This window comes from Hoplias malabaricus, chromosome 5 (genome assembly GCF_029633855.1).
Source record: "Hoplias malabaricus isolate fHopMal1 chromosome 5, fHopMal1.hap1, whole genome shotgun sequence".
NCBI classification, from domain to species: Eukaryota; Metazoa; Chordata; class Actinopteri; order Characiformes; family Erythrinidae; genus Hoplias; species Hoplias malabaricus.
In genome coordinates, this window is record NC_089804.1 from 52,283,165 (window position 1) to 52,304,841 (window position 21,677).

The 21,677-nt window shown below is 40.3% G+C and overlaps 1 protein-coding gene across 1 annotated transcript; it reads left to right on the forward strand.

The window, feature by feature from the left end:
* The first annotated feature begins 1,600 nt into the window (after positions 1–1,600).
* Positions 1,601–19,154, forward strand: acvrl1 (activin A receptor like type 1). Its single transcript, XM_066670408.1, has 10 exons — positions 1,601–2,291; positions 9,432–9,503; positions 10,264–10,491; positions 12,090–12,274; positions 12,653–12,752; positions 13,491–13,637; positions 13,750–14,025; positions 14,199–14,396; positions 15,550–15,680; positions 17,147–19,154. The coding sequence occupies exons 2-10, from the start codon at positions 9,434–9,436 to the stop codon at positions 17,291–17,293; spliced, it is 1,482 nt and encodes a 493-aa protein (XP_066526505.1). The 5' UTR covers positions 1,601–2,291; positions 9,432–9,433; the 3' UTR covers positions 17,294–19,154.
* The last annotated feature ends 2,523 nt before the right edge of the window (positions 19,155–21,677 follow it).

Below are 21,677 nucleotides of genomic sequence, written 5' to 3' on the forward strand. Positions count from 1 at the left end.
CTGGGAAAGGAGGGGGGTCCCACTGGGAAAAATCACTCCTGCTTTAAATGTTTCTTACACAATTTTACACCGATACCGTGTACCTCATACTGTACAGAGATATTTGTTTCAATGAGAAGAGAACCTTTTGCTTCACCAGAACCTCTCACTTCTTGAGCAACAACAGATCATCTGGCATGGTCATGCAGGTACGTATCTGGATGCATCTACTAGTATTTACATTTGGCATATCTTCAGTTTCTTAAACAAATCCTGTTTGTTCTGAGATGAGTTTGTGCAGTGTGTCATCAACAACTCACCCAGATCCTTATGCCTGTTTGGGCTTTTGTCCATGAGAAGCTGTTTGGGAAACTGCTCCTCCGATTTACTCCCTCGGGGCATTAGGCTACAAGCCCGTCGCCCAGTCTGTCTCCAGCTCAGTATTTTGTCTTCCCTTTAAAAACCACAAAACAGTTGGTTAATGTCCATTCCTAAGGCCATTGCACAAAGATGCTATACTTTGATTCACTACCACACGTGAGAGCTGATTTCTTCACCCAAATTTTATTACAAGTAATGGGAATGAGTGGAATAATGACTCATGTACGTAAAAGTACCTTCCCAGAAATAAACAGCTGAAGACAACCCAGTAAACAAGGAATGTCCCTGGACGTTCAAAACAGGTCTAAAAGTAGTCTGTCCATCAAGGACATATTTTAAAAGTTAATGGACGTCCAAAATCCATCTTTATAAGTTAGTTAAGTGGTGACCAGTTGATAACGTCAGTGGACGTCCAAAACGCGTTTTATACAAGTAATTTATTTCGGGACCAATTAATAACGTCAATGGACGTCCAAAATACGTCTAATAGTCGTCTTTTCAACTTTAATTTTCAACCTTAAAGGAACGTTGATTAGACGGCAGTCATTGCGTTATTTCAACGTTGAATCAACGGCTAATTGTTTACTGAAAATATTGAAGTGTTGAATGACATCATACAACTGCAGGGAAACTTATTTTTGCATCCAACATCTATCAGCATCTGAACCAATCACAAAGCCATCACCTGTAACATAATACAAAATGTACACAAACAACAAAAATAAAAAAGAAAAGTATGAGTTTATCATTTGATCTGCAACAAAACAATTCTCTTTAAATATTCCAATGCTGGTATTATATATGCGATATATATTACAAATAATGCTAGGATTGGTTCCTTAGGTTTATGACATAAGAAACTGTGGATGTCTGAATCTGCGCTTTTTAAACGGTCTCTGAAACACCACAGTTTGAAAATGCTCAGCTATGGAATGGACTGCTTATTTCACTTATGATATCTCCCCCAATCTAAACAACACCAGCTGGACAGGTTAGCAAAGATCAATACTTGATTTTCATTGGAGAGGATTCTTTATGTTTATTTGAGAAATCTAATCTAATTTGCTTGGGTTGCCTAGAATTGTAAAACCTCATTCTAATTAGCATGAGCCAAATATTGTTTTTGAAAGAAAACACAGGCGCACAGTGAATGGTAAACATTTCAGCAACAGGAGGACCTACTTCCAGTTCACTCTGTTCATGAAGACACGCAAAATGGGGTTAAAAAAAACGTGAGGGAAAATGAAAGGTTTGTCAGAGACAGGAAAACAGCAATGAGAGCGCGCATTCCAGCGCCACACAATGAGGGGTGGGACACAGCTGTATATTTAAAAATCTGTAATCTAAGTCTTAAATCAGGAACACAGCGAGGACTGAGCTCTGCTTTATCGAGATGAAGTCTGAGGAGGAAGGAGTCGCAGAGAGAGGAGGAATGTTTACTTCGGAGCGTTGACTTCTCGCTTTATCACTTCAAGATTTAGCCGAAGATTAGCCGCGTTTCTCCTCGGCACGTTTAGACCTTAACTTTTAAAAGAAACTACTTGTTTTTTTCTAAATTTTCTTGCTTATCTCCCCAAGGAAGGAAGACTTGTAGCTAAATCTATACACAGAGAGAGCGAAAGAAGCGTCAAGACTTTAGTAAACCCGGTGTAACTTTGTGTTCTTCTCTGGACGTTGAGAGTGAAGCTAAGGATGTGGAAACGTTAATACCGCGGCGGTTTGGGTTTTTCCACATCTGGGCTCCAGCAGCTCTTTCTGTGGTTCTCTGTGGCATGCCGTTGTGAATTGGTGTTAGCTAAAAGCTCAATGTTTCCACCCAAGGAGCACTTTTAGTGACAGTATGTGGCCTGAAGGTACAGTTTCTTGACGGATGAACATCTTGTCGCTTTCTGACTGATAAAGGGAGAGGAGGGTGACGGAGGCAAAGGCAGGTAAATCTCAACCGCCTGCAACAACTACCGGATAAAACGGTTTTTTGGGGGTTTTGTTTTGGTTTGGTTTTTCATTCAAAAATACTGTTTATTTATCTTATCTTTCTCGACTGCAGAAATTGGTACTTGTTCCATCTCTTTATCTCTTTGTACCAGAGTGTATTTGATTGATGTATTTTTGTTTGTTTGTTTGTTTTAATATTTTTGTGTCTTTTCAAAATTAATGAGGAACGTGAATCAAATTTTCTTAACGGCTGGTGTGGAGACATTTAGTACTTCATAACTGTATTTTTAAAGTCCCTTTTCTTCAGCCCTGTTTCAGATATTTCACTTTGAAATGTATTCTAGACCAAATATAGCCACAAACATAAACATCTAGCTTCCTGCCCTTACTTATATTTTCTGGATGTACTACCAAATGTCTATAGGAATCTATCTGGTATTTGGGGTGTTTTTGACATTATTCTAGTGGTAGACAGTACTTCAATCTGCATTACAATGTTTAGCTTTTAGGTTTTGTGTCATATATAGGAAATACTGTCCAAACTTTGAGGAGGACAAGGGTTGTCATTCAGTGTTTTGCATACTGTTCTACACTTTAATTAGGTTAAACACACAAATACTTTCATTTTAAAAATCTGTGTTGTAATGCTATACATTTAGTTCCTTTTTCCTAATCTGTTGTTCTCTTGGTTCAGTACTTTGTCTGCTTTGCTGTAAGCCAAAACCGTTGGAGACCAGTGTGGGGTTTAACTTTATGCACTTCTGGATTTAATAGATTCTGTACTCCCACACGTTCAACTTCACATCCTCTGGAACTTTTCATGGAGGTTTTTGATTTGCTGTTTTTAGAATTTTTCATTACCGCTGCTTGAAATATGCTTGGGACATTTATTATGAGTACATTTACAGGAGTGGTGTTTTTCACTAATGCATACACTTCTGCTTAAGTGTGATTTGCCAGAATAAAAATAGTGGCCATTTGTTATATGAACAGTTACAGTTTATATAATGTGGCGTATGTATATTCACTGTTCAAAGACATTTATTTACATCACTACAGGTGAGCTTATGTTACCCCACGTGTCCCACAGGTAAGCTTAGTTATATCTTTCTCTCACTGTAGGTTTCAAAACACATATACTACTGAATATTTCTATATGTTTACTCGTTTGAATCAGAATAGAGCTGAGAAATTGTAGGGCGATGTGTTTGGTTTTGATGAATTTGGCCATCAACACCTATTTCTTGATAGTTAAGATGTAGTACCTGTAATATATAAATGTTATATCTTACAAAAGCAATACATTTTAAGGCTCATAAAATACAAAACAGATATTTTCTAGTTTTTATAAAAGATTTGAATGTAAATGTAAGGAATGACAATGTAACAGGCCCTCACAGTCCATACAACCCTTATATTACAGCACTGAAATCTTGGTTTTTCTGACGTCACAGAAACAAACACATTTCTATATCGTCGCTGTCCAAGTAAAACATTCCACTTTTGATGATTTTTAGTTTAGTACATCGTTTGAAAACAGTGCTCTTCATATTGTGTGAAAATGTCAACATGAATGGACCAATAGAAATGCTCCAAAATTACGTGGAATAAATATTTTTACACCAACTTCCATTTAATGTTAAGAAGGACTTAAGCATTCTTTCTTTGGACAGCGATTATGTATTTTTTCATACAGTTTAGCCAAAGCTATTCATGTTACAGATATAAGGGATGTGCTAGTGTGGATTGCTTTTACACTAGGCACGATTTAAGTCAGTCAGATGTTGGTCATGTAGAGAAGCTTTTGACCTTTTGAACTTTTTAAAATTCCTATTTAATTTTTATATCAAAGGATAATTAAAAAAAAGCCATTGGAAAAACAAACAAATAATAACAGCATTACATTTGTAGCACATTGGTGTTTTAATATTGATAGAATATTAAATCTGGATAATCTGTTATGCCACTTGACCGAGAGGAACAGCGCATAAACACAATTAACGTGATGGTTGGCGACCTCGCATTTGTGCTTGTTGACAAACAATAGCCAGCAAGAGAGAACAGGAATGGAATCTACACTCAAACTTGTGGATATATCTCTTAAACATCTCCTTTATGCAGCCAGAGCTGGTCCTTGTGAATAAAATCAGGCATACCATTCTTTCCTACGGCGAGTCAAAACACTGCATACAGTGAACTGCCCGATGGAGCCAGAGATATGAAGCCGTCTGAGAGAATTTCCACTCTTTCGATTTCTCATTATTGAATATTGCACATTATGTGCTTCACAATAATAATAATGAGAACGACTTTTAATCATTAGAACATGAGGCCTGGTCGTTTGTCTCCATTTATGTGATGGGTATAGATTCTTAATGTTGATATATTACCGACTATGAGAATATGGGAAACAGATGCTGGATTCCTTATGCTTTAGTAACAGATCTTGTCAGATTATGACAGCAGTGATACTCAAAGGGCACGATCTCAGAATCTCAGCAAAAGAGGAAGGTCAGTGAGAAAAGCAGCATTTCTTCCCATGGGTCCGGTGACTTTTTTTTTTTTCTTGCAGATCGTGACAAAGAGGGACACAGAAACAGGAATTAATGTGTCATCAAGTTTGACTTCACTTGTGATTAATGAGATTAGTTAGTACACGGTCTGATTTGAGATCAGACACAGCATTTAGGGATACAAAACAGGAACAAGAGGCAGTGTCTCCATAGAGAATAGTGTAATTCCAAACAAGTGGAGTTGTTTTCCATCTGAAATGGAGCACACAGGGCCCACAAATTACCCATCACGGAGACACGGCGCAACATGTTGCAAGACAGGCGTAAAGTCTGCCTGGTGTAACAGAGGCTGTTTTATTGTAAATTAGACACAGTGTTGTTTGTAGCGTGTGGTTCCCATTTGATGAACAAAAAAAAAAAAGAGAAAACAACATAGTTATACATAGTTGTAAACATAATTGTTTTCTGGACAGTAGTGTACATTTTCACTTAAAGGGGAGGTCTGATTTAAAAAAAAAAATTTTGTTCACTGCATTAATACGTTAGTTTGGGTATCAGAAGCTACTAAAGACCAGCAGATTGTGAAATAAAACAACCGTGTCGGTTTTTGTGGGCAGTTTAAGTCTAAAAGCGAGTGGTTCTGATTTGGTGTTGCTTCTGATGACATTAGCATAGTCCTGCCTACTTATCTGAGCCTCTCCAATCACAGGGCTAAACCACATTTGTGTTACAAAGATGAGGTTAAGTTCGACAAATCCAACACAAGCAGCGCAAAGAAATGAGTACTGATTAAATACGGAGAAACCAAGGGCAGAGAAAAAGAGAACTGAGTAAAAAGGGATAACATCCAGAGCTTCTGCTCCCTGTTCCTCATTCCTGGGATCTTGCTGAACTAGAGCTGAGAGCATTATCCAGATTGGGACACAGCAACTGAATCTAGACACATCTATTTCTATTGCTACCATGATATTAAGTATATTTGGGAACAATTTCTATGGATGTCCAGTGTAAGAGTATTATATTTTAAAGATATTGCATGTGTTCCCCTCAGTATTTTACGATCATTTTTCTGTATGTAAGAAGAAAGATTAATGCCTTAAGGGAGGGTTGGCAGGTTTTGGGAAATTTTAATTGTAAGGTGTTTAGAGGAGGAATTAAGGTACTGGCTGCATATTTGTTGTGAATACTTATATAAAGCATTCATCGTCCACCCGCTCTGTAATCCAGAACAAGCCAAACTGAATAAACCAGAACTGATGTCTATTATAGACTTTGTTTATTTTAACTACTGTTTGGTGAAGGCACTGACTGATCAGACACTATGCTACCTTTGAGTGAGATGCTGCAATTCTGCACATTAATTATGAAGTGTGGTAGTTAGGGTGTAGGGGTGGGGGAGTGGGTGTAATTGAAAAGAAATGTAGAGGAAGCTGACCCTTCATTAGTGTTATCTGCAAGCATTTTTTTAAATAGTGACCCAGTGTTTTGGTCTTTTAGTCGAGAGAACTCCTATCAAGAGGAACCTTACTAACCCAACATATTTAAGCATTAATGTTAGGCTATGTTGTAGGCGGCCAACTTCCTTGCTAATTAGCTACTTAGCTATCTTCCGTCTCTGACTACACCTTTTATTCAGAAAGATTTGAAAGGTTTCCCACAACAGCAGTTTAGTGTTTAGTTTGGGGCTTATCCAGTCGTCTGCACGACTTTGAATCTCCAAGCAAAACAAGTCACGTCAAGTGTAATTCTGATTATCCTCAGCCAGGTGTTGAGAGAGCAGTGGCACAGAGGTTCGTTCTGTACCATTGTACAATTAACAAACAGAGCCAAAAGAGGATAAGATGATAAGGAAAAAAGAAATCATTAAAGCAAGCTAGTGTGGGCTATACACAACACACAGCAATGTTTGTATGAACTTAAATATGTTTAATTGCAGCTCAGATGGAGAGCTTTTAAGGATCACCATTTGCTCCCATTAGTATACATCCTCAAGTGTTGGCAGCTCAGAATCCATTACTGCTCATTAAAGTGCACTCAGAGCAAAAGATACAGGTACTTATTTGTTCATCAAGCTACAAATAATGAAAATGCATCCTTAAGTTCCAAATGTGTACCTCAAATTAGTTTCAGGAGGAAAGGTGAATAAATGCGGGACAGCTGTAGTCTAATGGGTAGAGAAGTGGGAATGGGGCAGGTGGGTGTGAAGGAACAGCACTGTCTCCTCCCTCAATATGAGGTGTGAATTGAGCACGGCATCTTACTGGGATGGCTACACGCCTCTGTGTTTATGGTTAAAAACTTAATGTAAAGTTAAAATGTAGTAGGACTTACCAGATATCAGTGAATGTTTGGCCAAAATGTGGCACATCTACAGTTCTTTTATGGCCCACATTTGGCTTGGAAGGTTCACAGGTCCACCCTATATGGGCCAGATATCAGGTGTGGTAATCCAATTCTGGCTCGTGTCCGGTCCACACACTTGCCAACATCATTACTAAGCCTTAAGAGGTTAAGTCCAGAGTTGTCTGATAGCTGGGATACTTTACAATGTATCATTTGGTGTTTCTCTTAACAATCTTACCAAATTATATCATTTATTGGCTTTCTGTTTAAAGAAGAATAAATAGCCGCCTGTCTCAGTACAAAAAGCCATATATTTCCTGTTCAGTTGTATTTAGTCTGTCGCAGTATGAACAATGTTGGATAAATGTCATAGTGCTCATAACTTCTGCAAATTTTTTTGTAGATATTGCAACATTGGTTCTATTTTTTGTCGTATTTTTTTATTCTAAATTTCATCGTTCATATTGTAGTTTGAAGCGCAGTGTTATAATTTTGCCAGGTTGACCCTCCATACATCGGTGTTTGTCCATTCGGACGTAGGAATGAGGACGAGAATTCAAAAGCAAACAAAATTACAGTAGATCCGAGCGTGTAGATTCAGGGTGTTTAATGTGAAGCAGAGCGTATTGCTGCTGAGTCTGGTGAAATGCGTGTGACCAAAAAAAAAAAAAAAGCTCAAACCATTCTGGCTCTTATTATTCATCTATTTCAAAACAGCAGGGCTGACTCCATTTTTCCATTACATCAGAGGCGTACACTGTATACTTATGGAATTACAGTCCTAGAGCTCCGCAAAAATGCTTCCCGATGTTGCAGAGAAAAGTTTATGAGCTTGAACCAAAGAAACAGTTGTGCAGCATATAGTGGCTTTTGTTTTTGCAGTAATAATGAAATTGATGTATTCAGGAAGGAAATAGCCTTAACTGAAATGCTGCAATGTACAAAGTGCTGAAAGTGTATTTTCTTTAATCTGTTTAAATGAATTCAAAGAGAATTTCTTGAATGTATAATCAAAGCATTATTATGCGTTGTGCATGCAGCAAACAAGGTTTCATATTAGAGCATTTCCTTCCTGGATGAACTAAGTATCTTCAGTTAGTTTCAGTATCATAGCACACATTTAAGTCGAGTCACTTTCTCAAATGTGCACTGGATCCACTGTGAAGTTTCAGCGTAGCTTCTTTCCAGTCTCGACAAACTTTGTGTTTGGTGTCAGATGTATATATCTAATATAATTGTTTACAAAAAAGGGGTGGAAATATTGTCTTGACGTCTGCAGCTATATCAAGTAAAACTGTGTGTACACTGTGTACACAGCTAAGGACACTTCAAACTTATTTCCTGCCCTTTTGAATTCAGTGTCACTTTCATTATCACTGTACATATCTGAATAAAGTGCAGTCAGTTGAAAAAGTTAAAAAGTTATTAAATATGTAAAATGCTAAATAACTCTCCATACTTAATGACATCATGATGACATCATAATGGCAGCACAAGCTGCATTATGTTACATGTTTAATTCAGTAAATATGCTTCAGTGTGTTGAGGAAATGAACAGTTTTCTCTAAAACTATCCACAGTGTTGATATGATTTGACTCAGGTTTCAGCTCTGTGCATATCACTGCGAATTCAGTGCATTACATATGTAGCGTGCCTGTGCAGTATTCCAAATGAGTCAAAAACCCAGGGCTGCACTTTTTCTTTGTCCAGATTTTCTAAATTCTTCTCCTGAAGCAAACACCCAAACACAGCCATGTTGTTTGTGTGTTCCGTGGTTTCGTAGACCTTCAGGAATGAGCGACCCCCTGTCTCTGGCCGGCCAGCTGGGTGCGGCCTCTCAATGGCAGGAAGCGCAGCCATCAATATTTACTCTGCAAGCCTGGCAGCCAATGTGTCGGCTGAGGAGAGCGGCTCGGAGGGCCGCTCTTACATCCCCCTCCCACCTTCTCCGGCTGCTGCAATTAGAGAGCAGGCAGACTGACTGGACCCAAACTGCCTGCTTTTCCATCGTAACACTTCCTCTGCTGAGGGGACAGGGTCCAGTAACTGTACAATCAGGATTTTTACATCCACTCAGGGTCCAGTCAGGGACTTTTCATCCAGCTCACCAGCCATCTGCACAAGCGCGTTAAGTCACAGGTGGACATGCAGGATGAGGCCAGGGACAGCAGATGAATGGAAATTGATGGGGGATGTGATATTTTTAATTTTTTTAGAGGAAGTGACGAACCTGAATGTTTCACAGGCCTTTTGATGTTCTTCTCTTGCTTTGTTCACAGAGATGGAAGCTGCTGTAGTGCTCTCACTTCTGCTCGCTTTGACATTTTCAAGAGTTAACATAGTACTCACAGGTGAGAAGTCGGTTCTAAATTATGCACTGCCTCGTTTCGTTGTGGTTGCGCTGATATTGATAGAAGTTGATATTGCTTGTGCTTATTCCTCCCCTGCTTATTTAACTAAACCCTGCTTATTTTCTGTCATTCTGGCTTTGTTTATGCACATTTGTCCAAGTGTGTGTTAGTGAAGATAAATCAGCTGCGTGCAGATCTAGAGATTTGCTCCCTCTGCAGTGAAACAATAGGGCAAAGGAAGTGCGTATCTTCCTCCTGTGGCCGAGCCTCCTGTGCTTGACAGGACACCTTTTAACAAGCTCACTTAGCCCCCAGCGCCCTGGCTTTTTTTCACGCTGTTCATTTACATTACTTTATTATTTGAAGTTTTCAAGGATGCTGGAATATTAAATATTACATAGAGCCTATATTTTTATTCATATCCTTTTGCCTGTTGTTTATATGACACGCTTTATTAAGTCTAACTTATAAAAATTATTTGGGGAAAACATTCAATTGCTATTTTTTTATTTGTGTGATTAAAATTCCGCCCCCTCTTCATTATGTTTGGTTGTGATATATATATGTTTTTTCTCTCTCCCTCCTTTGTATATTCTGCATTACACTATTGTTGATAAAAAGACCTTCGTACAAATAAAGGAAAATCACTAATCCTAGACAAAATCCATCAGCAGAGTCTTGTTGTTAAATTTAGCTTAGCACTAGCGCTATAAGCTAACATTTATAACATGCTCTCTGTCTCTCTCTCTCTGTCTCTCAGCCCAAAGTGAGGAAAGCCAGGTACAGTGTGTGTGTGAGAATACACAGTGTGAAGGAACCTGTCAGGGTTACAACTGCTTCTTCATTGTGGTTCATGACCATGTAACTAGAGGCTGTTTTGAAAAGGACCAACGTGAGCAGTGCTATGTATCCGGTATCCATGGTGTTTATACAAATTGCTGCTATACCAACTTCTGCAATGCCAACACCACAGTCCCCACAAAGCCAGGTCAGTGACAATATGCTGCATACCAGCTGTGCCTCTCATGCAAAATAGAGATGTTTCTTAGGGCTCACATATGTCCTGAAAAACCTGGAAAGTGTCCTAGTCATGGGGAAACACCTGGAAAGTTGATCAGACATCCTGGGCATATTAGTGAAACATCCTGGAAGTGTAAGTCCGGGAAAGTTATAGGGTTTGCCATTAAGCTACTTGGATTGCGCATTTTAGAATGTTTTATCTTGTTTATTTCATCCTATTTTTATCTGCCTATGACCAGGTTGAATGTCACGGACGCTGTGTCAGAATGCCTGGTTCTCTTCTAGCATGGAACATTCGGTTCTGATATTTTGGCAGAACTGGAGATCAAATGTTAATTAGCCTAAGAATTGGGTTGTGTGCTTTGGCACCACTGTATCAACAGGGGCCAGGGGACTGTATTGTTATTAAGGATCTTAATGGTGTCAGCTGCTGTGTGTCAGTTTAGGATCACCTTTCAGGGGCAACAGCTCTCCTGTGAGTAAGTTATCGAAAAAATTATCTTGGAATTTGTTCTGGAAAAAGGTTTTCTAAAAAATAGTAGGAAACCTCTTAAAGAGTCTTTTCAATGGGGATATAAACTTCCTTAGACAGTTTAAAATTGAAGGAATTTTCACTGTAAGAAGAGAACTAGTGGTGGCCAGTGAGTGCCATTTTTATTCACTGAGAACTATCAGTGTTTGAATCTTGTTGACTGCTGTATTGACTCCGTTTTAGAAACCTTTGCCACAGTTGTGTCCGTGTAAATGGCTGTTGTTTTTGAGGAATTTCCAAAGTGGCACCAGGAACATGAAAAATAGAAGAGTGCTGCCCTCTAGTGGTACCCAGCAGCTAATAGTCACATACGATATAAAATGTTCCTTAAGACGCTGATATTTAGACAAAACACAAGCAGCTTTTTTGGTCATGATTGGAAATGTTCTTACTGTGTGATTAATATTTACATTATATAGGAGTTAATTTGGTGTAATTTAGGAGAAAAACAAAAATAGTCCTGCTTTAGCACACAGTGCTAGCGTTAGCAATATGTTAATATTTTTTAAAATCTTGTTCCCACTTCCTAGTCTCTGGCTTTACTTGATTCTCCCAAACTGAGATGGTGATGTTTAGCGTACTCCATGAGTTCCAAGAAGCAGCACATCTTTTCAAACTAATGCTAAACTGCTAAATATGGTATTAGGGAGATCAACACACTTGCAGGAGAACACACACTGCCATTTCAGTAATATCAGTTATCAGTGCCCTGCACTGGCTGGCATTACGATGAATGATAGCAGGAAAGGAAGGGCACGGAAGCTATTTTCATGAACCTATGATCACAACTACAAAGACTAGTGATTAAATATAAGTCTCTAATATTTGCCAATAACAGTAAAACCACAGCTTGCTGATTGGTTAGGCTCCAATTCTCAGGAAGCATGTATTTTAAGCCAATTTAGAAATTGGTAGTGTGCTATAAATAGGAAATATTGATTTTTATCTTTACAGCACCAAGAGTACCACCCTGACAATTTCCTGTGTTTATGTGTGTTTGTGTGTGTGTGTGTGTGTGTGTATGTGTGTATCAGTGGACCCAAGTGAGTCAGACAGCGTGGTTGTTCTGGTGGTCGTGCCCCTATTGGTTTTGCTGGTGCTATCTGTAGGTTTGTGTGGAGTGGTTCAGTGGCTGCGCTCTCGACGACAGCACCAGCACCTGCAGGAACATGCACCCCCCATGATCAAAGTGCCCAGTGGAGGGGACCCCACCTACGGGGTATGAGATCCCAGCTTGCACAAATATTTATGAATTTGTCATGTTTAAACAGTTAAAACATCATCCTGTATGATGTGTTTATATTTTTCATGATGGGTTTATGTTAATGGTTCAAAATTACTTTGAATGATATCTTTTTATTTTAATGTTTATTAATGTTAGGATCCTTGTTTTTCATGAGAAGTGATATATTCTGCCTGTCATCATTAAAATTAAGTTCACTGACCCTTGATGGTCCCCAGTCCTGGTTCTGGAGTAACTCTGCTTTGTTTACCCTCTCTTACCCCAGGACCAGGACTTGGTAACTATGGCTCTTTAGGTTTGATCATGTTAAATGACTTCTTTTAACTGATATAAGTGTGATTTTGTTGCCTCTAGGACATCTTTGATGAGTTTTGTACATCGGGGAGTGGGACTGGGCTCCCTTACCTTGTGCAGAGGACCATGGCTCGACAGATCTCCTTAGTGGAATGTGTTGGTTAGTGAGATTTTTCTGTTCTGTGAGGGGCATTGAATTTTTTTTTGTATAGGTATGAAGTAAAACGCATATGGTATGTGTTATATTTTTAATTTACTATGTAATCACCATTAAACCCTTTACATTTTTTTAGATCTAGCTATTAGCTTTTCAGTTCCCTGAAAAATTCATTCATTCATTATCTGTAACCCTTATCCAGTCCAGTCTGGGAATACACCCTGGAGGGGGCGCCAGTCCTTCACAGAGCAACACAGACACACACACACACATTCACTCAGACACTCACACCTACGGACACTTTTGAGTCGCCAATCCACCTACAATTGTGTGTTTTTGGACTGTGGGAGGAAACCCACGCAGACACAGGGAGAACACACCACACTCCTCACAGACAGTTACCCGGAGGAAACCCACGCAGACACAGGGAGAACACACCACACTCCTCACAGACAGTCACGTTTGTAGGGTGGAGGACTCAAGCTTCATTAACACACTTGTGTTAGGCAGAATGGTTTAGTTTTTGTCACAATTGCAACAAAATAAAAGGCTCAAAATGAGCTGTTGTTTTCTTTATATATCCTCAGATATCCTCAGATCATCTCATGTCCTAGAGCCATTTTAAAATGAATTGTAGGATTAATCAATTACACTGATACCTAGCTAATGAATGCCCCTTGTATCATTTGTTGTGACTCTGTATTTGTTTTAAACGTTGACGACACTCTTAATTTGGGGCAGGTAAGGGCCGATATGGAGAGGTGTGGAGGGGCACTTGGATGGGAGAAAGTGTGGCTGTGAAAATCTTCTCGTCTCGAGATGAACAGTCCTGGTTCAGAGAAACCGAGATCTACAACACTGTCCAGCTACGGCATGAAAACATCTTAGGTGAGACCCAGCTTGTACACTGTTCAGATTAGGGTACAGCAGGACCAGGCTTGGGTACCTCCTGAAGAAGCTGGATATTCAGTACTTTTTAGCAGGCTGTCTCTACTTTCAGGTTTCATTGCCTCGGACATGACCTCAAAGAACTCCAGCACCCAGCTCTGGCTGGTCACTCATTTCCATGAGCTGGGCTCCCTCTACGACTTCCTGCAGTACAGCACCTTGGATCCTGAGGGCTGTCTGCGTATGTGTCTGTCAGTGGCCAGCGGTCTGGTGCACCTGCATACGGAGATCCTCAGCACTCAAGGCAAGCCTGCCATCGCCCACCGCGACCTCAAGAGTCGCAACATTCTGGTCAAAAGGAATGGTCAGTGCTGCATCGCCGACCTGGGTAAGTAAACGGTCCAATGTGGCATCGATTTAAAAATACTTGAGACTAAACACCAGATCAGTCATTTGAGCTATGTGTAGTATGTTGTTTTCTATTGGAACATACATTCCAATAAAATCAAGTGCAAAGAACTTGAAGTGCTCGCTGATGGGCGATCCCTTGTGATTTTGTAGGCCTGGCAGTCATTCACTCTCAGTCCAGCGACTACCTGGATGTTGGGAACAACCCAAGAGTGGGCACCAAACGTTACATGGCCCCGGAGGTCCTGGACGAGAGCATCCGTGTGGACATCTTTGAATCATACAAGCAGACTGACATCTGGGCCTTGGGCCTTGTCCTGTGGGAGATCACTCGCCGCACCTTTGTGAACGGTTAGTGCTGCACTCTTTCAGAAATACCTGCGCTGTACCAAGCCATAGTAGAAAAACGTTTGGTTCTCTTAAGAAACAGATCACATGACATTATTAGAAAGGCTCTCTATGGAAGCAAAAGTGGTTCCTCTCTGTCTATGTGCCAACAACCCTTTCAGTGTTTACTAAAATGACAAACACATCAGTAGGAGCAGGAGAATGTTTGTGTTATTTAGAGTTACTTTTATACATTACACAACAAAGCATCGTCTACTTTCGTGTATTTTGCTCGACGTACCAGGATGACCTGTCTAGCCCAGTCAGCAGTGTTTACAGGATGAATATAATAAAACTGTTCTCCACTGACTAATAGCATAGTGACGTAAATTGTTTTTAGCCTTTCGTCTAGTCTAGAGCCATTTTTTACATCTTTATGAATAACATCCTTTGTTCTGTTGCTAAGAGAGTTTCTACAACACCATTGTGATTAGTGTAAAAGACATATCTAACATATTCCTCACATCACTCCACAGAGTTCCCTTGTCTTGCCAAGACGCCCTCTCTTTTTCTCTGTCTGTGTCTGTCTCCACTGTCCACCCACGATTAGCAGCCCAGAGATTATAAACACTCTTATCTAGTGTCAGCACTTTCCCTCATAGAGTCCAGATGCTTTCCATCTCTCATTCTCTTATACAAATACACACACACACACACAAGTGTGCAAGCACAGAGACACGCTTAATGAATGATTCTGATTTAAATAAATAAATAAATAAACAAACAATGTGCGCCCTGTAATCTGAGTTTTTAATAACCTCAATCATTCTTTGAAATAAATATGTGGTCAAACTGTAGTGGAAACCATATGTTTTTCATAGTTTCTCATGTCGTACACAGAGGGATACACAGTTATAGCCTCACTCCCTCTCACTGATACCAAATTCTGCTCTCTGCCCTTTTTCCCCAAAATGTCAGCTGCCACATGAACATGCGCTTTCTGGACTCGGTCCAGCCTTCCTCCCACTGAATTATTAACTGTTCTAACCTCCCTAAATATCCAAAGCACTGTTTCATAGATATGGTCTGAACAGAGTTTGAGTCATCTAACACCAACCTAGTTTCAGATGACTTCAAACACTGATTACGTGTTTGCAAACTTCTTCATTTGGTGCAGGAATCGTGGAGGAGTATCGTCTGCCGTTCTTTGATGTGGTTCCCTCTGACCCCAGTTTTGAGGAGATGAAGAAAGTGGTTTGTGTGGACCAGTACAGGCCCTGCCTTCACAACAGACTGCACTCTCATCCGGTAAGCAGTTCAAAATCAAGATGGAGAAAATCATTATTGCGCCAAACAAGTACAAGTACAAAGGAACCTTCCTGTAGTGTTTATAGGCTCACACAGTACATGTGACCAGGACATAGACTGGAAAACATTATTTATTTATTTATTTATTTACAAACAATCAAAAAATATCAGCACAGGTTTGAGGACATGGCCCTAATTCAAGAGAACAGCACAGATGTATTGATTAGCCTCTAGATCATTAGCTATATGGATTTGGTGAGTGCTAGATGGATCCCGAATGATTGTGGGGTGTATGTGCACAGGGCAAGTTCAGTACTGAATGTAAGAGTACACTGATGAACAAGAAACACACAAAATCACACAAGAGAGGCATGGTGGCGCAGCAGGTAGTGTCACGGTCACACAACACCAGGGTCATGGTGTGTTCTCCCTGTGTCCACGTGGGTTTCCGCTGGGTGCTTCGGTTTCTTCCCATGGCCCAAAGCACATTGGTAGGCGGATTGGCTGCTCAAAAGTGTCCATAGGTGTGAATGTGTGTTGCCCTGTGAAGGACTGGCGCCCCCTCCAGTGTGTGTTCCAGCCCTGAGCCCGGGTAGGATCCAGACCCACTGCGACCCTGAACTGGATAAGCGGTTACAGACAATGAATGAATGAATGATGTAATCCACATTGCCCCTTTAACTATACTACAATAAGTAGTGATGAAAACCATTGGCTCAGGAGCTGAATGCTGAATGATTACTTTATAATAATATTTTAATAATTATTTTGATATAAACATGTATGAAAATGTATTTGAAGGCATATTAAGACAAAGGGGCATGCCATTTGCAGATAATTCGTTAATAAAGTGTGTTTGTGTGTTTGAGTGGGTGGGTGGGTGCGCTCTTTCCATGCACCGAAGCTGATTCATCCCTTGTACTTTATCCTCTACTCATTTTAATCATGTTTCGTGAATCAGACAAGGAGACTGTACGTCATTCCACGTGCTCCAGTTTATGCTCATTTTTATGGTGAATAGGGGCCAGTATGAGAGAGATAATACAATGTTTGAGTGTGTGGATTGTGCAAAAAAGCAGTCCTAAGCAGATTAACTGTGCAAAGTATACATAAACTGTAATAGGAGCACAGCATAATTAAGCCAGAGTATTCACGGCAGCTCTGTTTAGGACGTTTATCCAGTCACAAATACACTTCAGTGTGCGGACCTCCACAAAACCGCTCACTTGAAAACTGTTCAAGCTTTCTGTGGAGAAAAGGCAATTTAGATTTATATTGTTGCTGTGGTTGTTTTGACGTAAACAGTGAACAAGGCGAAGCAGTGTGATGCTTCCACTTCCAAACAGAGCAGAGGAACAAAATCCACTTATTAAGTCCTAGGCATTATGTGCATAACCAGATTTTATGTCAAGTCAATGAACCCATGACGAATGTGTCTCATTGTTCCAATCATGTCTTGTTCCCAGATCCTGTCTACCATTGCGAAAATTATGAAGGAGTGCTGGTTCCAGAGCCCCTCAGCTCGCCTCACTGCTCTACGTGTGCGTAAGACCCTGGCCAAGCTGGACCAGGACCAGGACATCGGCACATACAAACTCAAAGTGGACGTCTAGGACTCCGCTTTCTAATACACAGCACCTTAAGATGGACCCAAGTGCCATGTTTGGGGTTCCAGAACCCACCTTTGCTTTATTGTGCCTTTTTAGAAATAGCCCCCGTTCATCCCCTGTGCTTCAGCCGAGGAGGCCACCCCTTTTACCGGACTGACTGACTCCCCGGGACTGCAATTTTAGCACCGTTCATTTTTCAGACTGATGACTCAGTTATGATTAAAAGTGAGCTGTTTGCCAGCAAAAAAAAGCTCTCTAGGGTTAAGTATTTTTCTTGCCAGTGTTTGTATGAAAGTGTTTGCCAGGATGTGAGCCATACTGAACTTCCCAACGGAGGAGTTTCCTGAAATTCCATCATGAGATTCATGGAAATAGCCCTCCTTAATGTCCTAGGTCCATCCTGTACATATTCTAAATATTCTCATTTTACATGTGCATTTTTATCCTTTTGTATTTTTGCTGAAATCCTTTGAAGACCACAATTTAAACTCGCATCCCTGAGTAAGCACTGCCATGATAACACTCACGTACAGTATTCATTCAGACTGAGAACCTAGGATAGGATCTTATGATTTAAAATTGCTGTTGTTTTATATGTAGTATATCTTTTATAGCATATTATTATTTTTTTTTTTGAATACTGTTTGTAATTATTTTAAAAAGGAATATGTACTATTGCTTTTGCACAAAACTTAAATACTACTCTCACTCCAAGTAATGGTATTTAAAGGAGAAATAAAACAACACAATATTTAAGTTTAAAACCTCTCTGAAAGGGTGGTATATGCTGTGTGGCTACCAGGTGTTCTCACACACTGATGCCATTGGACATGTGTAAAATGGCATTGGAATCTCAGATGATGGCTGTAACATTAGAATTTATAGCAAATCAACAATTATTATCATCCATCCATTATCTGTAAGCGCTTATCCAGTTCAGGGTCACAGTGGGTCCAGAGCCTACCTGGAATCATTGGGCGCAAGGTGGGATTACACCCTGGAGGGGGCGCCAGTCCTTCACAGGGCAACACACATTCACGGTCACTTTTGAGTCGCGGATCAACCTACCAACGTATGTGGGAGGAAACCCACGCGGACACGGGGAGAACACACCAACTCCTCACAGATAGTCAGTTAATGATAAAGGGCCCATGATAAAGCCACGTTATTTATACTGAGGTTACAGGGAGTGTATCTATACAAACTGCTTTTTCAGTATATATTACGTATATATGTTACGTTCTGGTTTCCCAGACTCACATTCAGCCTAAATTAAAATGGATTCTTGATCATAAACAAACAACTATTTTTATTCATTTCTCAGGAGGAATAAACTCCAAACGGGTGGTGGATCCTTTTGAACACTAGGGGGCATAAGAAGCTTCCGGGTTGCTCTGTAGTTTACTTAGTCGAAGCGGCTCCAGGCATCGTACTCTTTTTTGAATTCAGTTTACTTTTTCGAGGTTATTGTGGTGATCAGGAATCCATTACGTTTCAATCTGATCCATTTGTCTTTTATTGTACGTGCAGTGTTTGCGCATCATGTTATTGTTGGAAACAATGGGAAAAGCACTGAAGGTGCTGATATGCCAGAGGGGGCAAACAAGACACACCTCAGCACTAGTGTTCATGGATACAAAGCTGAATGCATTCTCCCCGATAGAGTTTCACTCAGACCTATATTTACCCTGTTTCACATCTCTTATTCATGGAAATGTGAATGCCAAGTGAGAGAGACTGTAGTATTAATCTCTGTACTGACACATATACACAAGGCCTGTAGACTGCACTCTCTTTGCCCTACAATTGCACATTCGGTAGCTAAATATATATTGGTCTACTCAAGTCAGATAGGTATTATGAGTAGCAGAGGTGCAGAGCTACATTAATATTTTTCAGTATTGTGTACAGTGCTGTGCAAAAGCCAATTTATTTCCAGTTAAAGCAGCAATTAAATGTAAGCCTCCAAATACGACTCCTAACAACCTCTGGACTTTGAAGCTTTTTCCTTAAACAGGATTCATGAGTTAGCTTGTAAGGCTTGTAAAGATTGGGAAAATATTGAGCAGAAATCTTCCTCAGCTCTTTAGCTATTACACACATTTCACTTGAGGATTAAGTTATCTGAGAAAAACTGCTTTGTGGTACACCCCTTTGTAGACCGCTATCAGATAAACAGTACTTACAGCTTTCATCTTTGAACTGTGGGAGCTTCAAACTCACTTCAGATCTGAAAAGATATAAATGCTTCCTCTGTGAAAACAACTCATGGGTCTGAAAGAATGTGGAGCTTTTAAGAGGCTAATACAAAAAAAAAACAATAAGAATTCAAATTAGAACAATGGACTGACCGCCCCAGAGCCGTAACCTCAGTGTCACTGAACTCTAAGTTTGGGATTATTAGATTGTGCGAAAGACAGAAAAAGATGATTAGATGGGATGGATGTTTTAATACACTGTTATTTTCAATGTTCTGTTACTGTGTTAAAAACACCCCACACATATTTCGCAGACACTGCTGAAACACTGCTGTTCCCACAGTCTACAGGGAGTCATGTTTTAGAAAAAAAAAAATTAAAATAAAACAATAAAGCCCCATTAGTGACATCTCCCAATCAGTTCCATTAGTCAAGTGTCCAGTTCCCATTGATGGTGAAAGAGTAGCACTGTATGAGTCAGTGAGGGGATGGGCATTGATTTCTGTCTGCCGCTTTATCTATATCTGTGCTCGCATGTGTCTGTTCTCAGTATATCCATCCGTCTGTGGCGAGTGCTCGAGCAGACTTTGGGGGGAGATAATTCTCCTCCGAAAGCCCAGTCTGTCTGGTGGGTCAGATGGAGTGGGGCGGGGATATTTTTAACATTGTGTAAGGAGCTGCGTAGAGTATCTATACCCTGCCACTTTACACAGACCCATACAATGTTGATTCCATTGTGCTGGCCCACTCTTCAGTGTTCCGACTCTCGGATTCAGAATAGATGTTTTCCTATTGCAGATGAAATATGCAGATACGTTTTGACACGCTGATAATAGCAAGATATGACCCCACCTTAGAGACAATGTGGAGTGGGACCAGGGCAAGGAGGCTAATGATAACAATGGACCAGGACCAAGAGGGCAATATCCTTAGCACATACCATGTATATCCCTTGGATGTGAGAGCAACATTAAAGGAAGATTATAGAGGTTCTTGTGTGCAGTATAAGACTCTAGACGCATAGCAGAGGGTCCACTAGCACCATGAGTAATGAAAGGAATGGCTTCAAATGCTTCTTTTGTTGCACAGAAAAAAACTCCACTGCTGCGCCATTTACAGATGACACAGCAACAGATAACAAATTCTATATGGATCATACCTCCTACACTAAATATTTTCATTGCCCATTGCAAAGCAGTTTACTCCAGTGGAAGGAAACAAGGAGCTCTTTGTTATTGCCGTGTGCTTTAATTAATCTTTTGCTATTGAGCACCAGAGGTCTAGACTATTCCTCCCATGGACAAGCTTATAGCTCTCTTCGGGTGTCCTGCCTGCTCTCCAGATTGCTCGCAGGGGCTCTCTAAGCTCATTTCAGTCCCATGCTTTGCACAAAAGGGTTTTTTCTCACTAAGACAACTCTGGCGCCAAAGCCATAGATAGTGGCCCCTGGCAGAAGGATAAACTGCCTAAGCATCATCTGCTGGACCACATCAAGAGCAGTTTTGCTGCAGGGCTCCTCAGTACTTTGTCTTCGGCTTTTAAAGAAGAAAAAGAGTCTCAGAAATGTGTTTTGAGGTGGAGATGAAGCAGTGATAAGTGTTCATCAGCTGCAGAATCACTATTCAGAAATGTGACTAAAACGCTTTACATGCCCAAACGTTTGTAAACACCAACCGCTTTAATGTGCACTAACCGTGGACACAGTCGCTCAGTTGTGTGCACAGCTTATGTAATCTCCAAAGAGCATTTTGTTGTGGAGCAGTAGAACGGCATTTCTCTTGAGTAATGGAGCTCAATTTAGTTTCTATTTGATGATTTAGAGTTGTGCTTGGGATCCAAAACCTATCATCCAACCTCAGTTCCTGGCCTCACTAATGCTATTTGAGCCATCAAATCCTCAGATAAGTGGCCCACCATCTAGCGTAAAGCCCTTTTTTTTCTGAACATTAGAAGCTGTACCAAAGGAGGACACACTACATGTTTGTTTCTGATTTCAGCAATGATGGAGAAGTTTCAGAAATGATTGACGAGCACACGAAGAAATACTAGTGACGGTGCCACACAACGCTGATGGTGGAGAGTCACAAAATCATCATCAGGAGAGCCGCAATACTGAAGCCTCGTATGAAGTGTGATCCGCTAATAATAGCTGTTGCTGTCTTTCTGAAGGCGTCTATGCATACGAGCAA